The sequence below is a fragment of the Aotus nancymaae genome, unplaced genomic scaffold (assembly GCF_030222135.1).
Source record: "Aotus nancymaae isolate 86718 unplaced genomic scaffold, 86718_ANA_hifiasm-v0.15.2.pri h1tg000010l, whole genome shotgun sequence".
NCBI classification, from domain to species: domain Eukaryota; kingdom Metazoa; phylum Chordata; class Mammalia; order Primates; family Aotidae; genus Aotus; species Aotus nancymaae.
This window is the reverse complement of record NW_026988421.1, coordinates 66,191,938-66,218,715: the sequence shown is the minus strand read 5'-3', so window position 1 is coordinate 66,218,715 and position 26,778 is coordinate 66,191,938. Positions and strand designations below refer to the sequence as shown.

The following is a 26,778-nucleotide window of genomic DNA, read 5'->3' as shown; positions in this document are numbered from 1 at the left end:
AATTATAATCATTATCATTTTGCTTATATGCTGTAATCAATTATAGCAGATTTATGGCAAAAACAATTCTAGAATCAGTAAGAACTAATGGAAAGGTTAATATAGTGCTAGTTAGTAGAGAACAGAAAAAGTAGTTTGTTGCTATGAATGAATGTAAATAAGGCATATGCAAAGCATATAGCTCAAGAAAGAAATAAAAGTATTAATCAGGCTTAATAAACTATTTTTTAAAAACTGCTGTGTAGGTACTACAGGATCATGATCATTTGTTATACAACAAGTTATATTTCTAAGTATCTGCAAAATTGGTTATTTTATGGAACCAAAAATACATTGTTTATGGTAACACAGTAAACTGACAGGATACAAATGTCTGTTCCGCAAGTTTTTATTTATGGAGAATTTTGATGTATCGAGAGAATATAATTTTTTAACACTAAAACTTAAGTAAAACTTTAAAAAAACTCTGAAAACTTTTAATTATATTCTTGTGATCAAACATCTGACTTTTTAATTGAATATTCACCTGATTACATTTTGTTCTATATATAATTGCCAATTTGGGAAATTACAACGTGAAACTTAAAGTAGAAAAAAAACCCAACACTTGGAAATCCTTTCTCTATACGTGACTTAACCCTAGATTTGCTATAATATGGTAAAACACAAAAAAGCAAACATGTAAGAAACTATCACAGTTCTTAATAATTAAGAAGCAACGTTCCTACTCTAGAGTATTTTTTTTAATAGAATCTTCAGAATAGAATACCTGTATCACATGTTCATTGTCTTCCTCTCTGAAGAAGCAGTTCTATGTCTGGTTTGTCAAGTCTGATGACATGAGTAACATGCACATGTATTACTTTGTTGCTTGGAAATCTGCCTTTACTGCATTTAAATAAGAGTTTCACAAACTCACATAATCTCTTTCTCTAGAGTTCAAAGTGAGCTTACTAATTCTTACCGATTACTATACAATCACCACTCACCTCTTCCCTAGACAGACAATACTAAATATGCAAATAAAAAAGGAGTTCCTACATTTTGGCTGTGGTTAGATTAAATTCAAAAATTTAGTTTAATCTTAAAATGACTACCCTGTAACATTTTAAGTTGCTGTACAGAACACAGCATTCTACATAGTTCTGCTCAATAAATATCATAGTCATAAAACACTCCAACCTAGTTAATTCTTTGTCAGCTAACCTGGGTTCCTATTAGTCAGTGTTTTCTAACAATCAGTTGGAAGAGGGGTATTATAGAGGTAAAAAACATGGTTGTCTCAATTTTGCCAAAAACAACCACATGGAGTTTTGAATCTTGACAGGATAATACTTGTATCAGGAAAACAGAATTAGGACCTAGAAATTAAATCCAATTATTGATACTTTATTTCAGAAAATGTATGTATATTTTATGCTACCTCCCTCTCCCCAGAAAAAAAGAGGAAGAGAGAAGAAAAGATAGGTTCAAACAGCAAGTTTATAAGAGCAGGATTTAAATTAATCAGTTTCTAACAACTGTTAAGTACAACCTTTTAGAAATTAATTTGCATAATGATAATCTACATGTGATAGGGCTGAAATTATTTAAACGACATTATATTTCATTATTTAGTCTTGTTCCACCACTGCTTTTGGAGTGAATCCTTATGAAATGTAATGCAGCTAATGAGATAGCTTTTTAACTGAACAAACTGACAGGCCCCATATCTGCAGAGGCAGCTTGAAACCGTGCCCAACCTCTTGGCTTCCCAAGAGGCTTTTCAAAATTCAATAAATAACATCTGTAGGCGATGTTGGGTGCAGACCTAGCAGAGTGCGTCATAACACTGTGCTGGCAGAACAAAGAAACCATGACGACTGCCAAGTTTCCATGGCAACTGCTGCGAGGCTCTGAGAGTATAATAGCACATCAATCACTGTCCAAAAGAACTTCATTATCAGCTAGAAAAAACCTTTAGGATCTGTTTAGTGTGCAATTGTGGGTTAACTCACCTCAAAGCCTTGCTCTCTAGCAAAAGTGGCAGCTTCCTGAAATAAAAAAAAAAAGAACAGTTAATTATAAAGTGCTCGGTAATGAAGAAATAATCCATTTTTTTTGAAACTCATTCAGTCTTCTTTTTTACACAATTATCTCAATATATCCACATAGTTCAATTTTTATTCTTACAGCAATAAAGATTTCTTTTTTCCCTTGGAATAATAATTTTAAAAAGGCAGCCTAATGTCAACACACTTCACAAGTTGGAATAAAGAAGATAAAGTACATGTTTTTACTGTAGCTGCCACAGTGAGTTCAGGTGTTCTGACCTCAGCAAAGAAAGACAATCCAAGGAATATGGTGGTGGTTGTGTTTTTAATTAAAACAATACCTCTCAAAAAGCTCTTCTGTAGAGAAGAATGACTGCTAATAAATGTACAGATTCAGAAATATCACCCTTTTCCAATCCTTATAATGAAATTTATTACAGACAAAGATCCTCTTTAGATGTTAAATTCACTGGGTAAAAGGATGATAGGGAACTGAGTATTTCCATGGAATCAAAGTATCTCAGGTTATATGCTGGTCATGGGGAGCAAAGCATAACTTTATAATGGAAGGATCAAGCTGTCATCACTTTAACCCAGTGATCGATGCTATCACTTATCATCACTAATAGTGGGATCACCAAATATTCTATGTCTGCCGTTACGATGCAGTGTGAAGTACACAGCATCATCTATAAAGTATTCTGACCTAAATATTTTAACACGAATTAATCAAAACCTTAGTGCAGTAATTTGCAGTCTATAAGAAATACAGAGGATAGGGGAACAAGTTAAAGGATACACAGAGAAAGCAACTGAAAAAATTCATAAGGCAGGACATTCTATAGGACAACCAGCTTAATGTCTTTAACAAGTCAATGTCATGATAAAGTAGGAAAGGGAAAGTGACCAAGAACAATGTATAAACCTTAACTGGTTTATACAAACCAGCTATAAAAGACATTTTTGGGACAAGGAGAGAAATCTGAATCTGAAATGAAAATTAGATAATATTAGGAATTATCAGTTTGATTTTAAAAGTCCTTAATTCTTAAGATGAATCCTGAGGTATTTAGGGATTAAATGTCATGATATACGTAATTTATTTTGGAATACTTCAGAAAAAAATCAAAGTTAAGCAAAAGTGGCAAAATGTTAACAACTGTGAAATCTAGATGTATGGGCTATGTAGGGGTTCAATGTCTCCTTTTTTGTTTGATAAACAGTCCAAAAATCCTCTTTAATATAAGATGACACGGTAACAACAGTTGAGCATTAAAAATATATATATGGTTGAAAAATTTTAATACACAAAGTTCTTCCAGATTTTAAATATCTTAAGGACACAATCTGATGATTATTATATACCCTAAGTCTCTTATAACAGGTTACCAAATGACAAAAATACATATGTGTAATGAAATCCTTTCCCTTTCTTTACTCTTTGTGCATATACTTCAATTTTGAAACTGATAGAAAAGGGAGGCAATATTACTTTTCAGCTCTACTTCCCTCTTGAAAATGAAAAAAAAAAAAAAAAAAAAAACCGCAGACAACTGTCAAGAGCCTCTACATCTTAACTTACATTCTTCCAAAATTATCTTTGCCAAGAGATATTAATAGAAGGATGGGATTTGAGCCTGAGTAGTGAGCATATCCAACTCAACTAAAACGACTGCAGCATCAAGCCATGTAAGGCAGAAAGTATACTCAAGTGTCTTCAGCAGAAATTTGGGAAAACACTGGGAAAATAATACATGTATGCACCTATGGTCCAATATACTGATAAGATACAGGTTAGAGAACTATTTTGAGGATTTAGAAAGGTCAAAATGTATGATTACAGCTAAACACTGAAGTCAACAGAAAGTGATTAAGTTGAAAGTACAACTCCTTATGCTATTTACTAGAGAAACATAAGCCTGATCAAGTTAGCCGTAGTTGATGTAGACAAAAATAAGCACATAAATATGAATCTTGACAATTGGTCAATTTGTGCAAGCAAGGTTAGAACTTTGTACATCACATAGTCAATAACATTTGCTGGCTGTGATATCAAGGAATAGGATAAGGTTCAAAAGCTTACTGGTGTGGTGCTTCCCATGCTGTCATTAGGAACCAAGCAAATTCTTATATGAAAAAGACAACAAAAAGCTATATTAGAACCACTTATCTATATGGAACTTCATCAGAGACATGATAGAACCCCAGGGGACTGTAAGACAAAGTTCAAATGAAGAATCTGTAGGACTAAAATTGCACTAAGCCACAAACACTCAAAATTCACATAGAGTAAAATTGTTTAATGTCCAGTTTTGCTCATATATATATATATAAGAAATTAACTGTAAAAATGTACACACACACATATATACGTACATATGTATATGCATTTTTTTGAGACGGAGTTTCGCTCTTGTTGTCCTGGCTGGAGTGTAGTGATGTGATCTTGGCTCACTGCAACCTCTGCCTCCTAGATTCAAATGATTCTCCTGTCTCAGCTTCCCGAGTAGCTGGGACTACAGGCACGTGCCACCATGCCCAGCTAATTTTGTATTTTTAGTAAAGATAGGGTTTCACCATGTTGGTCAGGCTGGTCTCAAACTCTTGACCTCAAGTGATCCACCTGCCTCAGCCTCCCAAAGTGCTGGGATTACAGATGTGAGTCGCTGCGCCTGGCCCAAAAAATTATTTTATATATTCTATTTTAAAATATATTTTATATATTTAAAAATAAACTGTGTTCTGTTAGGGTATAAAGCTGACTAACTGCAAGAAGACACATATGTAAATGTCAAATCATTATCTTTTAAGAAAACCAGGCCCTAGGACACTTCCATGACTGTAAACTATTTCAAGTATCAACATATTTCTGACTGAGGAAAGATGTACTTAAGAAAAGTCAACTCAATTTTCTGTCTTAGTGCCCCTGCACACAGGTTTGCTGAGCTGTGCCCTATCACTAGAAAAGCTAAGCTTGTTGTTCTGTGGCTTAAAATGATCTTATCTTCTGACTTCCTCCCACCTTCCTTTGATCTTGGACTGGTGCCCCAAGTCACTCCATTAGAGAAGGCAGCTGGCTCATATCACTGCAGACTTTCCCACAGCTAACCTCTGATCTGAAGGTGTTTGTAGATACAATGATGGAACAACATTTATTTTTCCCTGTCAGCAAAACAAACAAAACAACACAGGGGAACAGTTTGACCCAGTAAGAATTTTAAGCAGAATTTTAGTTGTCAGATTCATTCCATGCAGAGGCAGAAAGAAAAGGCATTAGGTCAGAAAGTAAGGAAGAAAGAATGGTCATAGATGGTGGGAAGAGTAAGACAGGTTCCAAATATCAGAGGTAATTCCAAGTGAACTGATCGCACTAAATTGAAAAGGATTTTTTAGTGTGCCTTTGCAGTAAAAGTGAGAAAAGAAAACAAGCAAGTCCCCATCTGTGCTGCCCCAGGGCGCCTCGTACTGAGTTTCACAAATCTAATGAAGCAGTCAGGTTAAAATCCAACCACAGAGTGGATGTGACATGTGGAGAACAGCTCGGGTTAGAATAGAAAAGCAGGGCGGTTCCTAATGCAGGTGATTATCCATGTGATAATCATTATATTTACAGGCTTTCCATTTTAGATCTGACATCAAAAATCACAAAGGAGGAGGGATTAAGGAAATAAACAACCGACACAGAGGCTTTCCTGCTCCCCTGAGAGTATAGCACTTTCATTCATGCATGACAAGCAACAAAAGCAAAACTAAACAGGCCAGGAAACAGTATTTCTGAGAAGGCTGGATTTCACATTAACACTTTTTTTCCATTTTGATAACTTTCACTATTATTCAGTTTCTCAGTCAGGTCACATTTTCAGAATCTGTTCTCATTGTTGTCTATGCTATATAATACAGTATCATTTTTGGTTTACAATGAATGATACTCACATAATATGTCTTTTACAACAACAGAGCCATTTTTTCCTTCCTGAATTGAGTGTTGTGAATAAAATGACATATAATTAAAGTCTTAGGCTCTCATCTATACCACACCACTTAGGTTTTGCAGTAGGCTTGCTGCTTTAGCAACCAGGCTAAAAGGGTGCTGGTAAAACAACAATCAAATATAGTTTCTGAATGGAAGTTAGGGAAAAACTATGTTAATCAGGTTAATGAAAACTATGGAATATTTACATTAAGAGCTAAAGGGGTTAGCAAGCCACTATTAAAAAGTACAATCCTCAGATTATACAGGAAAGGAAAGAAACTCAAGTGCATATCTGTATATATGAAAGACAACTATGGAGGAGAAAACTTTCTCTGTATTTTGTCTGATAACACAAGTTTTTATTTATAAAGTAGAATTATCTATAATCAATATTAAACTAAAACCATAACTTGCCCATACTCACTGCAATTCCAATTATTTGTTACTAGTTATATAGAAACACAATACTTTCTGTATATTGACAAGCCAAGGGGGAATGGAGCCACCAGACCAGGTCTGTTTCTTTACTTTGCTTGTTCATTTCTCCATGCAACAAACATTTACCTCCCAAGTGTAGTTTTAGGCTGCCAGCATCTGTCTACAGGTGTATCATTGCTACAGCTGTTGCAGGCCTTATAATGGTATTAGATTTTGCCTCAATAACACTATAATTCCTAAATGGAATGGTATAGGTGAGAGTTTAAGACTGGGGGTGGTGGTGTCTGCCTCTCTTTCTCTATATATATGTATAAAAAAATTTCTGTATAATAAAAATTGATATAGATGTAAAATATTCTCTTTGAATGACTTTAAGCACAACATACTACTTACTGGTCAGGAGGCAGTTATAGTCAATGGAAACAGTACAGGGTCTAGAATCAAAAGGGGTACACTAAGGTCCCAGTTTTACAGATTATTTGCTATGTAATCTTGAACCAGTCACTCAGTATATCAATTTCTTCATCAATAAAATTGAGGTTAACAATATCTATTTCATTGCATTGTTGCTAGGAATAAATGAAATACTTTAGGTGAAACTGTGAAATCATTTTAGCTATTGAATTCAAGTTCTTGTTAAGATCTCAGGATAAACAAATGAGTGTCAGAACACCTAGAGTACATTTAATGATCTGTCCTATCTGTGGATTATATGTGTAGGAGGCAGTTTTCAAAATGGTTTTCAATGATCCTTGAACATAGTATTCAAATCCTTGTACATTCTCTTCCCCTTGAATGTGCACTAGACCTAGTGACTTGCTTGTAACAAATATGACAAAAGTGATGGTATGTTTTGTTCATTTTCTTGATCACATGCCTTGTTTCCTTGAGCCCTCACTCTAGGAGAAATAAGTTGCAGTACTGTGAGAACTATGGAGAGGTGCATGACCAGACAGAAGTGGGCTTGGAAGATCCTCCCCTAGCTGAGCAGCAAGATGACTACAAACCAGGTTGACACCTTTATTAAGTCTTATGAGAGTCAGAGGCACCAAGCTAAGTAAGCAGTGCTTGAATTCCCTATCCCACATTTTATATATGAGGTTAAGAAGAAAAATTCAGCTAATTTCACATTCAACTTACATTAATAAAAACTTCAAAGTGGCCAGGTGCAGTGGCTCATGCCTGTAATCCCAACATTTTGGGAGGCTGAGGTGGGATGATTGCTTGTGTCCAGGAATTTGAGACATGCCTGGGTAATAAAGCAAGACCCATCTCTTCAAAAAAACAAAAACCAAAACTTCGAGTGTGTTCAGCAGATCAGAGGGTAAGCAAGTTCTGGAAAGAAAATTTAGATATATGCTATCTAAATGGCTATGTATACCTGATTATGGTCAACCATTTCAACACAGATTAACCAGGAGTTATTATCCTTTGCATGAAATTTATTTTAAGTTCCAATTCACGATGTCTTTTGTTATTCTGAAGCAATGATTGCATTTCTGACACTAAAGTAAGAGTTTTAAGTAGTGCTGGACCCTCAGGTGAGAAAAACAATATTAAGTCAAAATCTCCTACCACTAGAATGTCTGCAACAGCTGTAGCAGTGACATAACTCTAAGTCATGCTGAAATTTAACAACAAAGAACTATCCAATGTGTATTTCTTTTCATACCATATATCATAACATAAAGACTTATATTGCTAAAGCCTCTAAATATTTTCTCATGCTGTCCTTCAAACTATGAGTTACCTTTACTTTATGTTATCTATAAAATCATTTACATACTTTCTTATGATACTATATTAGTATTACACTATTTTAAATTATGCATTATTTTTGATCAGGAAAAGTTTTAATTTATAAATAAAGTAACTGAAGGCTGGAGAAAACTGTTGCATCCAATGTGAGCCTGGGAACTACTTTTAAAAGAAATTTCATTCACAAAAGTATCTGTACTAGCTTTTTCAAATAATATATCATATAACTTTTTGAAGATTTTCAACCTATGCTCTGACATGTATTACCATATGCTTCCTGTCTGCAGAATGCTGAATACAAATATTATTTAACATTTTATTAAGTGCCAAAAACTCTATGGGGCAATGTATTGCTATAAAGATACTCATGCCTCTATCCAATAGGTTTATAATAAAAATTAGATAGACAGTATATAAATTATACCTCAATAAACATGACAAAATATTATGCAGCCAAAACACAGGCAAAAAAATAAAGTTTAGTTTACAAGAAACTTGACTGTTTCACAAAGTGATTTATTAACTGACTTGTCTATTCTAGCAAGGAGAGTTGTTCATTCCCACTTTTAAGCATATTTAATCCGGTAACTAAAAAACAAGTCAGGAAAAAGTGCTTCATCAAAATTAACAAATAAGCTACTTAGACTAATTTCTTTCAGGACAACCCAAGTTTTTAGTATTAAAGAACAAGAAGAAAGAGGATAGCATAAGAAAAACTGTTAGGATAGTAGCCCCATTATTGGGAATTTTATTTCCTTTTTTATTTTTGATTCTGTTGCCCAGCTGGAATACAGTGGCAGGATCATGGCTTACTCCAGCCTCAACCTCCCAGGCTCAGGTGATCCTCCCACCTCAAGGTCTCAAATAGTTGGCACTAAAGGTGCGCATCACCGTGCCCAGCTAATTTTTGTATTTTTTGTAGAGACAGGGCTTTGGCATGTTGCCCAGGCTGTTTTTTCTCCATTTTTAATGATATAATATGTGCTTGGCATAAAGGAGACATTCAACAAACCTGAATTCTTTTTCCTTTATATCATTTGATTCTCACAAAAACCCTAAAAATTAGCATTACTTTTATTTTACAGATAAAAATTTGTAGGTTCAGAGAGATTCAAGTACATCCAAAACCATATAGCAGGTAATTGTTATAGGTAGCACTTAGATTTGAGGTTTTCTGAATGGTCAGCTGATAATGAACTCTTTCAGGTTTTATATGCCTAAAAAGTGTTCTGCTTTTGCTTTTGAAAGGTACTTTCACTGGGTCTAGAATTCTGGGTTAATAATCTCTTTCTTTCTGTGCTCCAAGGTCTAGCTTGCATTGTTTCTGTTGAGGAGATTGCTGCTATTCTTACCTTTGTTTCTCTGTATGTAATGTATTTTTGTTGTTGTTTTTTAGAAACCTAGCTCTTTAAGGTTTTTTTTTTTTTTTAAATTATTATTGATCTTATGCAATTTTATTATGTGCCTTGGTGTAGCTTTTTGGTGTTTCTTCTGCTTTTGGTTTGTTGAGCTTCTTGGATTTGTGGGTTTACAGATATCAAATTTGGAAAAATTTCAGCCCTTATGTCTTCAAATATCTTTTCTGTCCCCCTGCCCTATCCCCAGACTCTTTATATTTGATCACCTAAAAGTTGCCCCACAGCTGACAGCTACACTGCTTTTTTTCCAATCTTTTTTCCCCTCTAGGTGTTTCATTTTGAGTAGCTTCTATTGCTATGACCATTAATCTTTTCTTCTGAGTGCCACATTTTACCCAGTGCACTTTTCACCTCAGACATGGTATTTTTTATTTCTAGAAGTTAGGTCTTTTTTACATTTCCCACATCATTCTTTAATAGGATTATGTTTTTATTTACCTTCTTGAATATATTTAGAAATGCTGTTTTAACATCTTTGTCAACAAATCCTAACATCTGTGTCATTTCTGAATCCATTTCTATTAATATTTCTCCTTATGATGGTTTGTATTTTCATGCTTGTTTGCATGAATGGTTATATATACATACATATACATATGTGTGTTTATGTATTATTTGATTGAGACAGGGTTTTGCTATGTTGCATAGGCTGGCCTCAAACTCCTGGGTTGAAACTATCCTCCTGTTTCTGCCTCTCAAGTAACTGGGGACTACAGGCATATGTAATTGTGCTTGGCTTACTTATTTATTTTATAACAATGCCTTTGTCAGTGAATGAAAGGTAATTTTTGAATGGATGACTGACATTATAAATGTTATGTTTTGAGTGTTGATTATTGTATTAGTCCATTTTCATGTGATAAAGACATACCAAAACTGGGCAATTTAAAAAAGAAAGAGGTTTATTTGGACTTACAGTTCTACATGGCTGGGGAAATCTCACAATCATGGCAGAAGGCAAAGAGGAGCAAGTCACGTCTTACATGGATGGCAGCAGGCAAAGAGAGAGAGTTTGTGCAGGGAAACTCCTTTTTGTTTTTTTTTTGAGATGGAGTTTTGCACTTGTTGCCCAGGCTGAAGTGTGATGGTGCGATGTCAGCTCACTGCAACCGCTGCCTCTCAGGTTCAAGTGATTCTCCTGCCTCAGCCTCCCAAGTAGCTGGGATTACAGGTGAGTACCACCACGCCAGGCTAAGGTTTTATATTCTTATAAAACCTTATAGAGATGGGGTTTCACCATGTTGGTCAGGCTGGTCTCGAACTCCTGACCTCAAGTGATCCACCTGCCTCGGACTCCTAAAGTGCTGGGATTACAGGTGTGAGCCACTGTGCCTGGCTGGGAACTCCTCTTTTTAAAACCATTAGCTCTTGTGAGACTCATTCACTATCATGAGAACAGCATAGGAAAGACCTGCCCCCATGATTCAATTACGTCCCACTGGGTCCCCTCCACACATGTGGTAATTCGAGGTGAGATTTGGATGGGACACAGCCAAACCATATTAAATATTTTGTTTCTCATTATATATTTTTGAGGTTTATCCTGAAATTCAGTTGGTTACTCCAAAAAAATTTTGATTCTTTACAACCTTATTTATAAGCTTTGCTAGGTGAGATGAGAGCAGCTCTTAATCTAGATCTAATCTGGTCCCCAACTGATGTTAATATTCTTTTGAGTACTAAAAAAGATGTCCAGGCTGGACACGTTGGCTCATGCCTATAATCCAAGCACTTTGGGAGGCCAAGGTGGGTGGATCAGGAGGTCAGGAGTTCAAGACCAGCCTGGCCAAGATGGTGAAACCCTGTCTCTACTAAACATACCGAAAAAAAAAAAAAAAAATTAGCAGGGTGCAGTGGCAGGAGCCTGTAATCCCAGCTACTCGGGAGGCTGAGGCAGGAGAATCGCTTAAACCCAGGGGGCAGAGCTTGCAGTGAGCCGAGGTCCTGCTACTGCACTCCAGCCTGAGCACCAGAATGAGACTTCATCTCAAAAAAAGAGAAAGATTTATTAGAGGCTTTTTCACTCTTATTATTGGTGCCATAAACTATTATTAGTCTTATCTGAGTTCAGAAAATGTTCTGCTTATTCCTTTCCAGTGGTTTTATCCCTGTCTCTGAGTAGTTTCCTTGCATACTTATGTGGGTCAGTAGTTGGCTTAAAAATCAAGGGACAGCCCTCTGCACTTATCCAGTGTGTGTGCCCTATCTCTGTGAAGATTTGTCTTCTCTGGCACTGTCTCTTGAAAATTCTAGCCACCTTGGCTTTGTCTCAATTCAGTTGGGCCACTGGGTTCTGTTTTGAATCTCCTTCCTCCACTGCAGATTGGAAGATATCTAGGCAGAATGCTATGGAAATTGTAGGGATGTCTCATTTATTTTCTCTCAGGGATCACTACCCAGTATTGTCTAATGTCTAAAAACTCTTGTGTTACACACCTTGTCTGGTTTTTGCATTGTCTGAGGAAGGAGGATAAATCTGGCTGCTCTTACTCCATTACATCCAGCAGAAGTTCAGTGTGAATCCATTTTAAAGTATAGATGCTAAAGGATCCTGGCATATTCAATAAGTCTGTGATTCTCCATTTATTGGTATAGAAAAATGTATCAGGCCAAAGACAAGACTGATTGATCAGATATATTAAATGTCTCTTACCCTGTTCTTTGCATCTTTTTTTTCTTTTTTTTTTTTTTTTAAAGACAGGGTCTCACATTGTTGCCCAGGCTGTAGTACAATGGCATTATCTCAGCTCACTGCAACCTCTGCCTCCCAGTTCAAGTGATTCTCACACCTTAGTCTCCCTAGAAGCTGGTACTACAGGCACGTGCCACCACACCCAGCTAATTTTTGTATTTTCAGTAGAGATGGGGGTTTTGCCATGTTGGTCAGAGTTGTCTTGAACTCCTCATCTCAGGTGATCCACCCGCCTTGGCCTCCCAAAGTGTTAGAATTACAGGCCACCATGAGTCTGTACCAAACATGAACATGTAAAAACATGGTGGCTAAGATGTAGCCAACATGTCCAGCTACATTTTATTTTATAAAGGATATAGTTCTTGATGTACTGAACTATAAACATTCTACTTTACCATAATCTACATTTGACATCCTCTGAGAATTATCTACTCAGTTCTGAATCTTCTCTTATTTTATATACTCTGTATTACTGTAATTTTCTTGCTCTTTTTTCTTACCAACTAGAAAGTTCTGTATAGCTAATATACCTTTACTTGTTCTCTCCTGGTCCTCTCTTCCAACTAACAGAGGGCTCTACCATAATGTACAGTCAATACATTATGCTTGGATCAGCAACCTACAGCCTACAGGACAAATACATTCTGCTACCTGTTTATATAAAGTCTTATTGGAACAGAGCAAATGCCTATTTGTTTCTATAGCTGTCTTTATGCTACCACAGGCAGAACTGAAGTACAATATCTTAACAGAAACCTTACTACTTGGACCTTCATTAAAAAATATGTTTGTGGTTGGGTGCGGTCAGTCATGCCTGTAATCCCAGCACTTTGGGAGGCTGAAACCAGTGGATCATGAGGTCAGGAGATCAAGACCATCCTGGCCAACATGGTGAAACCCCGTCTCTACTAAAATACAAAAAGTTGGCAGGGTGTGGTGGCATGTGCCTGTAGTCCCAGCTATTTGGGAGGCTGAGGCAGGGGAATCACTTGAATCCAGGAAGTGGAGGTTGCAGTGAGCTGAGATTGCACCACTGCACTCCAGCCCAGTGACAGAGCAAGGCTCCACCTATAAAAAAAAAAAAAAAAATTTGCTAAGCTGGATGTGGTGGCTGTTAGCTTTAAGATAAGTAAAATGTGTGTCTTTTGAGAGGACTTCCTTCATTCATTGGCAAAACAATCTAAAAACCAAATAACTTATATTAATAAAAAGGCACATAAGGTAAACAACCAATTCTTACAAGTTTAGATACCTGTTTATGTAGAATAATGACAAAGACTTCACTGATCAGTGCTTAAAATTACATGAAAAGAAGAAAGAAGACCTCAAATGGGAAGAGATCACCCTTGTTAAGTGCTTTACTAATAATTCCTTCCACTTTGTTCAACTATGAATCAATGTCCTTTATATTTTCTATATCCCATGAGCCCTTCCCAGGTTGTCAAGGTGTGATAATCATTGCCATATAAGTCCCATCTTCCAGGCCAGGCCTACTCTAATGGCCCTAACTTACTCTACTCTGAAAGTTTTACAAAATTTCCTCTTAAAACAAAGTAAAAACAAAATGAAAACAATACATAAAACACAGAAATGAACAAATATACAAGACACATTTTTATTTTTTAAACTACTGTGAGTAAAGTGGTAAGAGTAAGGTGTGAGATGTGGTAGATGAATATAAACTTTAAAGAGAGAGCACTAGTTTCTAGCTCTTTTGACTAGAACATATCACAAAAGGTCTACTACTCTTTGGCTCTTTTGATTTTTAGAGATGTGGGAAGAGAATTAGAAATTCTGGTAATATTCACAGTCTAAAACAGTACTGGATAAAATAAAAAAGAAACTTACAGGACTACACTGTAATTTTTTTTTTTAATGTAACAAAATATAGTGAAAACAGAGCAGCATCTACTTTCCTACATCTGGTGAAAAACAAAGGTAATTTCCCTCCAGGTCAGAATTTTTACCTATGAATAGCACATCCCATGTAAATACAACCAACAGCCTCTTCAGAGGTAGCAATAGTAGAAAGAAAAAAAAAGAAGAAAAAAATCTTTAAAAAAGTGAACATATAAAATCAACAAATATTACCAATAACCAGTATTATTTTCTTCTTTCTTGCCAGCTGATTCATAGTAATTATGTACAGAATATACTGTAAGGCTGCTGTCTTAGAAACAAATTCCACCTAGACAAGATTTTTCACAATGGCCAGTGGGAATTAGCAAGGACAGCCATAGAAATAATCAATACAGGTCTCTTAAGTGAAAAACAAAACTACCCCACAAGTACAAAGAAGTCAGAGAGAAAACTCTAACATGCATAAAAAAGAAATTGGCCAAATGTACAAGTTAGATTATTAAAACACACACACATACACACACAAATACACAGAAAGAGAGATTTAAAAAATAGTACAAAACACTCAGTAGAGCATGTAGTAGATGGTCAATAAATATTAAATTAAAAGTAGGTATCACTGCTATATGGGAAAGAAATACGTTTTAAAAGATACTGAATACTTCTGCAAAGTTCATACTGCATTTAATAATGAAATAGGAGCCAATTATCTTAGGAGCCAATTATCCCAAAACAGAATCAAGAAAAATATATCTACCTCATAGATCTTCCTTTCAGAATCTGAGATAACAATTATCTAATCCTAGTGCTTGCTTGTGGTGTTCTGTAGTCTCCATGACAAAGGATGAGTTCGTTTGGGTATCAACAACACACTGGGATTTGAAGATAATACAGCACGTAGGTAATTACAAAGTAATGGCATTTCTATTGTAACCAACATTATAAAGCGACTGGGCTAACAGATGAGATGTAGAATTAATTCTTGTTAACAGCCATTTGACTTATTGTAAATAATATTACAAATTCCATCTACACTTATCTCAGAAACTGTTTTCTCACAAGTCACCAATCTTTCTTTCTTCTTGATCTTTTTGAATAGCACTTGATCTCATTTTTTCCAGGGAAGAAGAATTTCTGCATAGTGTAACATTTAGAAATATTTATTTAAGATATAAATTGAGTATTCATTTCCTTTTATTCTTTCGGAGATTTAATTTCAACTCCCATCCAAATTTCTTAGCATCTCCAGTTACTTTTCATTTTGTGGCTAAATATTCTTTCTTTCAGGTCTTTGGTCAATTTTCTCCATCCACTCTTACACATTTAAATTCTCTCTTTTGGATCTTCCAACTCTACTGGATAATTTCATACATGAAAAATGAGACTTTATTGATATTTTAGAATTTGAATTTCCCCACCCTTTTCTAGGAACTCTTTTCCCTACTTTTCTGTTGCATATCTTTTTCCCATTCTCTCACTTTTCTGTTGCCTATTTTATTTGCTACACTCTCTAAATGCAGTCTTTCTTTAAAAATTCAGTTTTTAAACTTTCCAATCTTTTTTCTTTAGTTTTTTCTCTGGGATGGGGGTAATGATAATTTCTATTATTTCTTTCCTTTGACAACATAAGATATCCTGCCTCATTTCCTGTGTCCTTTTGATACTTTCTCTTTGCTTCAAGTTCTGTCAAGTTCATTTTATATGCATAAGCCCTATAATACCTAAAACTCTTGTTTCCAATCCTACTCACTCAAAACTAGGTCAGGCCTGTATTAATTTTTACATAGATTATTGTTGTAGTCTCTTAACCAGTCTCCAGTACTGGTCTCACTGTTTGAAGGCATCCTTGCATACAACTGTTAGATTCATCTTCCTAAATACAAACGCTGATTAGCCTTTGCTTGAAAAAGCTAACTACTGTTTCCTGATAAAAGTTCCAGTTCCACAGTCTGACTTTCAGAGGTCCTTCGTAACCTGCTCCTACTTTTCCTTTCTAGCCTGATATTTTACTATTCCCTTATACATGCACCAGATGCCACTCAAACTAGAATACTTGCTATTCTCTGAACATGCCCCAGGCTTTTTTGCCTTCATGCTGCCTCGCACATGTAGGCACTAAATGAATTAGAAAACCTTCAACCACTCTTGTCAAAATCCTACCCATCCCTCCAGGGTTAGTTCAGCCATCTTTTGCATAACGGAAGGCTTCTTGAATTGTTCATGTTCTCTTCTTTCTCTACCTCCAGGAGTGGCTTTCTGCATTGTACAAGAATTTGGCTCAAGTTGTAAAGGCTTCTTTTATAGCAATTATGTGCAGACTGCAGACATAGTTATTTGTATAGTTAGCTTATCTCCTCTACTAGATTATACATTCTTAGTGCAGAAACTCTTTTTCATTTAGTATCCTCAAATCATCTAACATAGTACTCTGCACAGAATAGATAATAAATCCTCGCTGATTTACCAAATAGTAAGGATAAAGCACCCACCTACATTAAGCAAAGAAGAAAAGAGAAGCCCTCAAATAATTCTGCATTAGATTGACACTGACTTGATTTCTTGTGGTTCATACTTAATTTTGGGGATCAGAGTTGACTGACTTTAGTGGTCTGAATATTCTTCTATTATACTATTTCTTATACTGCATTATAATTTATTTATAGTCTGATTCCCCCCACCAGTTTATCAGTTTCTTGAAAACAAAGTTTTGTATCACATCCTAAAACTGCCTCACACATAGTATCAATTAAGTAAATATATATTAGAATGAGTTAATTTGATTATTCTAGTAGTAGAATCTTTGCTTACAAAGGTAAAATACTTTTCTAATCACATGCATTAAGATTTTCAGGAATGTTAGCAAAGATCTGGCTAAAAACCTGAGGAAGTGCTAGTCTGATGCATTCTATAAAAGTATGTACGCAATCCTTATTTTGTGCCATACCTGCAGTTGTCCTGATGTGGGAAGTTATCCTCAAGGATTTTGGTATTGTTTCATTTCCAGTATCAAACAAAATCAGGGAACAAGATTTTCCTGAAAGAATATTTTACCTAAATTTTTAATTACAGATATATTTTCAAAGATGTATGTAGTCCAGACATTATTGGTAGATACTGGATATCAAGGAGTACAATAAAGCAGAATAACAAAGCCAAAGCCAAATGTTTTGTTATAAAAGTAGCAAGAATAGCAAAAACAAAATCAAACCAAAAATAACTAAACAGAAATCATAAAACAATACCCTACATACAGACAAAATAATGGGTAAATAGTAAGTCCTGACTCAGTTTGAGCACTTGGCAAATTATCAACAGACAGCAATTTTATGATATGCTACTGTTCTGTGTTGACGTGCAATATAATTAGAAAATCTACAGCATGTGGGATAGAAACAGAAATCTAAATAAGCTTATAATCAGCAATAACCTGCTATGGTACACTTTCACAGCTTTAAAATGACTCCTTTATTTCCATCTAATAAATAAATTCTAATATGTATCCAATGTAATCCTATGTCATTTTAAAATGGCAGTATATACATCATTGTAGACACCACCACAGGTGTAGCTCAAGATACATTGCTAAATTTTCTTATTTTCAGAAGAAAAGATTACACACAATACATTGATCTTACTTGTAAGTACAAGACCTGATTCACAAAGTTAAACCCTTGGAAACAGAAGCTAGCAGCTTTTATGGTAATAATCTTAAACATCTTGTGAAAGGAATGATCTGAGTTACATCTCTAATGAACATGAACTTTACCTTACAAACAAGGAAAATCAATTCTTGATTAGCTAGAGCAGATTAAAGATGGTTTAGACACAACAGGGGGACTGAAATGTGTTCACTATCCCAGTAGATCCTGGTAATTAGGCAGTACTGGTTAGCAGTAACAGGACTGAAGGAAAGGAGTCTGGATTTAAGGATTGGAGGGCTCCATGTCCCCTATCTCCACTTCAAACAGAAAAAATCACTATTACTCCAACATGGTTAACCTTCACCTGGACAACCAACACTTAAAAGTGGTTTTGTCATTATAGAGATTTTGATTTATTAGAAACTTTTCTTTCTCCTCTGCTATCTTCACATTATCTTTTGCTAATCAATAGGTGACAGTAACCTACATAATCTACATTTCTTATCTTGAAAGCATGGCAAGGAACATTAGGAGTCTCAAGAAAGCAATGGTACATGCTTGGGAAGAAAACAATAAACCACGCATGTGAGAGAATGCCAACAGTCTGAAAGTCTGTTCTAGCCAAGGTTTGCAGAAGCATCCTGAATCTCCAAATGCTAAAAAATATGGCATAGTTTTCTGCGTAATTACGTAAGAAAATATGTACTGTCATTAGTATGTCAAAGTAAAATGCATGCACTGTATATTCTGTAAGTAATGCCTAAATTGTGAGATTTGGTAACTGTGTTAGACCCAGGGTAGCTGTTTAATAATGAATATCTCCAGTCTGCATGAGACCATTGTAACAATATTATTGAGATACTAGTCAGTGCTGGATAGGCATAGGAGGTACAGGATTTCTCTTGGTTGTGATGACCTGGACAGATCTTTGATTATTTGATGTAGAAAGAAAAGACGATAGCAATAAGTATCTTTCATCTGCTTCAAGAATCTTAATAATCAATGATCATATCAGACACTATCTCTTCAGTTATGTTGTACTCTTCTAGGCTCATCTGATTAAACAAAAATAAGGTAAAAAGAATTAAGGTGAAAGCAAAATATAAAGTCAGAATATAGTACATCAAAGGTGTCCAATCTTTTGGCTTCCCTGGGTCACAATGAAAGAAAAAGAATTGTCTTGGGCCACACATAAAATATACAAACACTAATAAATGGTGTTGGGAAAACTGGCTAGCCATGTGCAGAAAGCAGAAACTGGACCCCTTCCTGACACCTTACACTAAAATTAACTCCAGATAGATTAAAGACTTCAACATAAGACCTAACACCATAAAAACCCTAGAAGAAAATCTAGGCAAAACCATTCAAGACATAGGCATAGGCAAGGACTTCATGACTAAAACACCAAAAGCATTGGCAACAAAAGCCAAAATAGACAAATGGGACCTAATCAAACTCCACAGCTTCTGCACAGCAAAAGAAACAGTCATTAGAGTGAATCGGCAACCAACAGAATGGGAAAAAATTTTTGCAGTTTACCCATCTGACAAAGGGCTGATATCCAGAATTTACAAAGAACTAAAACAGATTTACAAGAAAAAAACAAACAAGCCTGTTCAAAAGTGGGTGAAGGATATGAACAGATACTTTACAAAAGAAGACATACATGAGGCCAACAAGCATATGAAAAAATGCTCATCATCACTGGTCATTAGAGAAATGCAAATCAAAACTACATTGAGATACCATCTCACACCAGTTAGAATGGCGATCATTAAAAAATCTGGAGACAACAGATGCTGGAGAGGACGTGGAGAAATAGGAACACTTTTACACTGTTGGTGGGAGTGTAAAATAGCTCAACCATTGTGGAAGACAGTGTGGTGATCCCTCAAGGACCTAGAAATAGAAATTCCATTTGACCCAGCAATCCCATTACTGGGTATATATCCAAAGGATGATAAATCATTCTACTATAAGGACACATACACATGAATGTTCATTGCAGCAGTGTTTACAATAGCAAAGACCTGGAACCAACCCAAATGCCCATCAATGATCGACTGGACAGGGAAAATGTGGCACATATACACCATGGAATATTATGCAGCCATCAAAAACGTTGAGTTCATGTCCTTTGTAGGGACATGGATGAACCTGGAAGCCACCATTATCAGCAAACTGACACAAGAACAGAAAATCAAACACCGCATGTTCTCACTCATAGGCGGGTGTTGAACAATGAGAACACACGGACACAGGGAGGGGAGCACTACACACTGGGGTCTGTTGGGGGGAAATAGGGGAGGGACAGTGGGGGGTGGGGAGATGGGGAGAGATAGCATGGGGAGAAATGTCAGATAAAGGTGAAGGGGAGGAAGGCAGCAAATCACACTGCCACGTGTGTACCTATGCAACAATTTTGCATGTTCTTCACATGTACCCCAAAACCTAAAATACAATAAAAAAAAGAAACTTCTCCCATAAATATATATATATACACACACACACACAAACACTAACAATAGCTGATGGGCTAAACACCCCCACACCCACACATCCCTACACACACCTCATAATATTTTTAAAAAGTTTATGAATTTGTGTTAGGCTGCATTCAAAGCCATCCTGGGCTGCATGTGGCCTGTGGGTTATAGTTTGGACAAGCTTATAGTACAATGTAATTGGAATTAAAAAGAGAGGGAACAAAAGAAATGGGAAATGGGAAATTTGATCTAAGTCTCAAAAGATGGGTAAAATTTTAGGAAAAGTTGTTATGTAAGGAAGGATAGAGTAGTATGAAAAATAAGAGGTGTGTTCTGAGAATAGTAAATAGTCTATTTGGTAGGCCCATAAAAGATGAGCAGAGGAGTGGAAAGTACTAAGATTTGAAAGGTAGATTTAGTCTGTAATGGGTAAAAAGATTGGATTTCATTTATTTAACTATGTGGCTGATAGACAGAAGGGGTGAGACATATTACGGTTTTTGAGTGACATAATTAGGACTACATTGTAGAAAGATTAATTTATTTGGCAGCAGTATGTAGACTCAATGTTAAAGGGAAGACAATAAGTGAAAATTCTTAGATGGCAGATCAAAAAACAGGTGATAAATATAAAGTATTTTAATTTAAATAGTGAATAATTTAAATGACAAATTCCAAGATACAAACAATGTAATGAACTTTAGATGAACAATCAGCATGCTCTCCATATTTCATAAAATAGTGAGGTTAAAAGAAAGAGTCGTTGACTTGGAATATAGAAAACCCAAATTCCAATTCTTCCTCTGCCTCTTACTTTACCCCTAGTGTGACTTTGGGCAAGATACTCTTTTCAAAAATGAGAGGCTAATAACATTTTCTAAAGTCTTTTCTAACTCTAAAATTCAATGACCATAAAAATGAATTTTTAGGAGGTCTCCTTACGCAAAATGGAGATTCATAGAAACAGAGATTCTACTAAAAAATAATTGGCCTAAGTCAGTGAGCAGATTTAAATACCTGTTATTTTCTACTGCTGATGTCTTTCTATAAAAAGTAAAATATCTTTTTAAAAGGTGACAGGGAAAAATTACTTCTTTCTAGAAGCCAAGATTCAAGTAACCTTCTCCTCATTCATAGATACTTAAACTCTCATCAAGAAAAATAAATTGTAAAACATAAAAGTTGGAAAATGTGAATCATCACTAGTATTAAAATCTACATTTAATAATTATGTTGCAGTTCAAGCTACTGCTAAATCTTATTATATTTAAACACAAATAAGAGTTTCTGATTTTATAAGTGGCATTTAAATATATTCAGAAGTAGAAACAAAAACCATCGATAGAGAAGTGATTATGTTTAGAATGAAAAGAAAGAGAAAACAGGCCCAGGTACAGTGGGCTGTAATCCCAGCACTTTGGGAGGGTAAGGAGGAAGGACTGCTTGAGTCCAGGAGTTCAAGACCAGCCTCTCATATAGTGAGACCCTGTCTCTACAAGACATCAAAAACATGGTCGGGTGTGGTAGTGCATGTCTATGGTCCCAGCTACTTGGGAGGCTGAGGTGAGAGGATCACTTGAGCCCAGCAGTTGGAGGCTACAGTGAGCTGTGATCGTGCCACTGCATTCTAGCCTGGGTGACAGTGTGAGACTCTGTCTCAGAAAAAGAAAAAGAGAAAATAAAAACATAAAGAGGCTAGATGTGAAGGAGAAAAAGAACATAGAAACAAGTTGAAAGTAAACATGCTACGATAATGATTCTGTGGCTAAAGTTGGGAGGTAAATGCTTATAAATTTATCTTTCATATCATGCATTATCTTGTTTGATGGGATTTAGAATTAATATTTGTCACTTAAGAGTCAGAAATTATTTCAGCAGGACTTGTACCAAGTTCCTAAGGAATTTTAGAACATATGAAAATATGCAACATGTGTCTCAAGATAACAATTTGGTTTTTATTCTACAACCAATTTGTATTTTATTTGTCAACAATTTTTATTCCATCTTAATTTTAATCATATTCATTAATATGAAAAATAAAATTGCAAGTGGGGTCATAGTACATTGCTTTACTTCCTTAAGGAAGGTTTATTTTTTTTATTGATACAACAACTTGCTTAAAAATCATCAGTATCATAGGCAGCAATCTTGAATTGTTAAATTCTTTAAGTTTCTCATTAAGTTGTTAGGGAAACAGTTATGCCAATACTGTTTCATAGACTAAAAAAGCACATGTTAAGGATACAGTAATGTTTCAGGAGTGCTACTAGAGCTCAGCTGAATTTGAAGATTTTTGACTTGACTAGGCTCCAACTCCTCCTTTCTGAACACGTTTTTAACTTTCACCCAACTTTCCCAGAGCTTTAAAACTATGCTTTAAATAATTTAGAGTTCCAGTACTCTATATCCCTTTTTTGTCTCCGTGTTACTAATACCTGCAATTTTCTCAGGGCCTTGGGCACAGAACAGGGAAAGAAAAGATTAAACAGCCTATCTGGAGATGCCAAGAGAAAATATCCAACACAGAAAGCTATTGAAGCCTTGGCCAAGATGCTCATGTCCACTGAGCAACAGAGCCACTGAACTTTAAGGGATTATGTGGTTTAACAGTGGACAACTCAGGGCAGCCAACGTGGACAGAAGATTAGGGTGGGGTGGGGCAGGGGCAATTAATTATCTGAATGTTTTACTTTGTGTGAGATTCCAGGGGAGGTGAAGCAAAGCACCCCCCAAATTACTTACATTTAATTCCTCAGGAAAGGGATTTAAAACTGTATTATTTCATTTAAGAAAAATAAGATTAAAGTGACTTTTTTTTTGCACATGTAAAATTAAGAAGAATGCAAACACACAAAAAAACCTACTTCTAATACAAAATAAAGTTATACATGACTGACTGTATTATAGTATTACATGCAAACATTAAAGAATGCATACCAAAAAATGTTGAGAAAATTCAAAGACTTTAAAAAAAAAAAAGGAAATAGGGTTAGTCAGGAAAGGTTTGTAGAGAAAAAAGATTTCTGTGTTGGACCTTGAATGAGAATTCTAGGAAGAAAAAACAGAGTAAAAGGATAAAAGCAAAATGTATTACAGGATGCTAAGAAAATCATAGGACTTGTGGGCTAACAAAGAGAATAGATGGAAATACCATTAGTTTTCCTGGGTTTGAGAAGGTTTTCAGGTTTTGAAAATTAAAAGTAGAATGTAATATAGTGCTTTTCTTTTTTTAAGCAGCTTCTTCCAAATCTTGATGGGTGCATTTAACTTAAGTTGTCTTTCTGGGGGATTTCTGAGATTCTGGCTCTTGACTCTCAGCAAAGAACTCTTAGAAGCCAAAGATGCAGTCAGCAGAGAGATGTTTGGGGAAATTGACAAGTGAAACAGGTTGTTTTCTAGATGTGCTTATTTGGAGATTATTATACAACAATATCCACTAATACAGTGGCTTTCAAGGTTTATGACAGCAATCATGGTATTCATGTTACTTTGCAACTTGCCATATTCAGACAATTTATACATGCATTTATATAATGCATATGCTTATATTTTTAATTCTATTTCACTAAAAAGTGCTAATTTTGTTCCCTAAAGTAAAAGTAAGAAAATTATTTACAAAATAACATGGCCCTTTGAAACTCAGATTTAAGAAAGTTCCTTGAGGACATTTTATAATGACTAGAATATAGTATGTGCTCAGTATGTCAACCCATCCTTTCACTTACCACAAATCCGCTATGTGCTAGGAACTAGTAATACAGAAGAGATTTTCAAGGGAGATCTAACTGAGATGTGGAGGTATGGGTGAAAAAAAATCTCTGAGAAAATATTTGAGACTTAATAAATTAGTAAGAGTAAGATAAGTGAATAACATTGAACATGGGGTAAAAATAGGTCAAGGCAGAGGGAAGAGCATGTACAAAGAGTTTGAAGGGATAGGTGAAAGAGGTCAATTGTTTTAAAAACAGAAAGAAGTCAGGTGTGGAGGCACAAGCCTGTAGTCCCAGCTACTTGGGAGGCTGAGGCAGGAGGATCTCTTTAGCCCAGGAATTCAAGGCTTAGTGTGTTATGATCACACCTGAGAATAGACACTGCACTCCAGCCAGGACAACACAGTCGGACGCCATCTTTAAAAATATTAAAAACAAAAAAATCCCAAACTGAAAGCAGGCCAGTGTGGCTGGAGAATATTTAGTAGATTTTGAATTTTGTTCTACATGAAAACCAAACCAAAATAAAACAAATACCCACAAGACAATACAACACAAAGAAAAAATGATATTTGTTGAATGTAAAACCAAATACAAAACCCAAATTTAATTTTACCCTTGACCTGGTTAACAAGGACAGTTTAAAAGTTACAGAGTACAACAGCTTGTACTTGACACAAAAAACACTGGTTTTATTTCTTGCCAAAGCAGGCATTTATTGAAAGCACATGTACTATATTAAAAAGGATCCTAAACATTTTTGTGCCAGATTTGATAAGGGATCTAATTTATATTCTGGCATTTAGCTGAAAGCCTGGATTAGTGATGCAGCAACATAGTAAGGATTTCATTTTCCTCTTCTTTCATAGGTATATCATATTCACTTGGTCACTGGCAATTCCACTTAGTACAAACTGCTGCACTAATCTCAAGCAAAGGTTAAGTTAGGAGAAGGAGAGTAAGACTATCCTTAAAGGAAATATGCAAACTGCTAATCAGTGAAAGTGTGTTTGTACCCATCCCAATATATTCTTGAATCCATCCCCAAATCAGAACCTTCTTTGCTTTTCTATTTTTTATATATATATATATATATATATATATATATATATGAGGCCCTTACTCCTTTAAAAATGCCATGTGGTCTTATTTATTCAAAAAGCATTTATTAAGCATCTACTATGTGTCAGGCAGTGGGTCATGAAAAAAAACATGACTAATGTCCTTCTACTTCCTCTGTAACTATGTTTTCCACAAGTAGTAATGTTGGTGTTTTCTTGTCTCACTTTTCTACTAGATTGTCTGTCTTGCTCACCACTCTATCAAGAGAAATGCTTGGTACATAGCAGGCATTTCAATATTTTTTGAATTAAGAAATGATTTTTAGGGACTTAGAGAAGGTTGTATATGTGCTCAAGCACACCAGATATAAACAATTAAGAATACAATCTCACAATCAAATTTCACTAAATGCAACTCTAGACCATCATATCAGTGAGTAAACTCTAGGGATCCATTATAGAAAATTAAAAGGCAAAGTTAGGTGAGGCCTGTGAAAGAGAGCTTAGGCTTTCCCTGAGCCGAGGGACTCTAAACAGCTTAGGCCCTTGGGTTTCTGGCCTGCTTTCCTCTTGACTGGGCTTTGGACTTGCTTAGCCAGCCTCCAGACTTCCATCAGCCAATTCCTTGTAATGAATCTCTAAATCTGTATTTTCTACTGGTTCTGCTTCTCTGGTTTAACATGGACTCATATAATGATGTTATAAACAGTGAACATCTTAAAGTATTTTAACTGTTCTCATTGAAAGTACTCATCGATTTCAATGAAATGAATAGATTCGGAGATTAGGAATACACACAGTAGACAGATAAAATCTACATTTAAATAAATGTAGGTTATCTTGATGCCTGATCAAGACAGATAAAGTCTACATTTAAAAAAAAAAAAGGTTATCTTGATGCCTGATCCCTTGATTCATATTCTTCATCATCTTCCCTCACCTCAGACTCCTCATCTCTTCATGTCTCTTTCCTTCCCTATCCAAGACGAACAAAGAATCTTAGCCTATCACTGTACTATCAGGTTTGACAACAACTAGCATGCTAAAATTTCCAGGAGGTACTTCTCTTTAATAACAGTGAAAGCTTTAACAAGAAGGAGCATCTGGTGGTATAAGCAAGAAAATAAATATATTCTGGTAGACAAATTTACAAACTCACAGATCACCACTTATTCCATTCAACAAGTAAAACTGGCCACTCTCAGTTTTTTGGATGATTTCATTTTACATTCCAGAAATGACTGCAGCTAAAGCTCTTCGACCAGTAACAGATAATACTGGTCACAGAAGAGACTAACACTTTTGTTGTTTTGTTTTGGTTTGGTTTGGAGAGGGGGGGTCTTTACACATTGTCGAGCAATTACCATTTGTTTTATTATTTACCTTTGGATGTACTTATGCCAAATATTCCAAACTAGATTATGAGCTCTTTAAAAATAGGATGATAGCTCACACCTTAAAAAAAAACCCCACCACTTCTCTCTTCCTCTTGCAAGAGCTCAGCAATGAAACAGGCACCCAATAAACATTTACTGATTTTGTAATTTGTAGAACAGTATGTAGAATGAGGTTAATTGTGATTTGGTGTTTATCTAAAGGAATTTTTTCTGTTGGGTGAAATGCCACTAGCTATGCTTCGCACAATACTATAACTTGGAAAGATGTACACATTTTAGCCACAAAATTAATATTTATAAATATAAGG

At 35.5% G+C, this 26,778-nt stretch overlaps 1 protein-coding gene across 2 annotated transcripts in view; it reads right to left on the bottom strand.

The window, feature by feature from the left end:
• The window catches only part of ADK (adenosine kinase), a 561,731-nt gene that overhangs the window by 120,797 nt on the left and 414,156 nt on the right, over positions 1-26,778 (bottom strand). For both annotated transcript variants that reach the window (XM_012460167.2, XM_012460168.2), the window contains exon 8: positions 1,998-2,033. In XM_012460167.2, the coding sequence (XP_012315590.1) occupies positions 1,998-2,033 (36 nt within the window). The remainder of the gene's footprint in view (positions 1-1,997; positions 2,034-26,778) is intronic.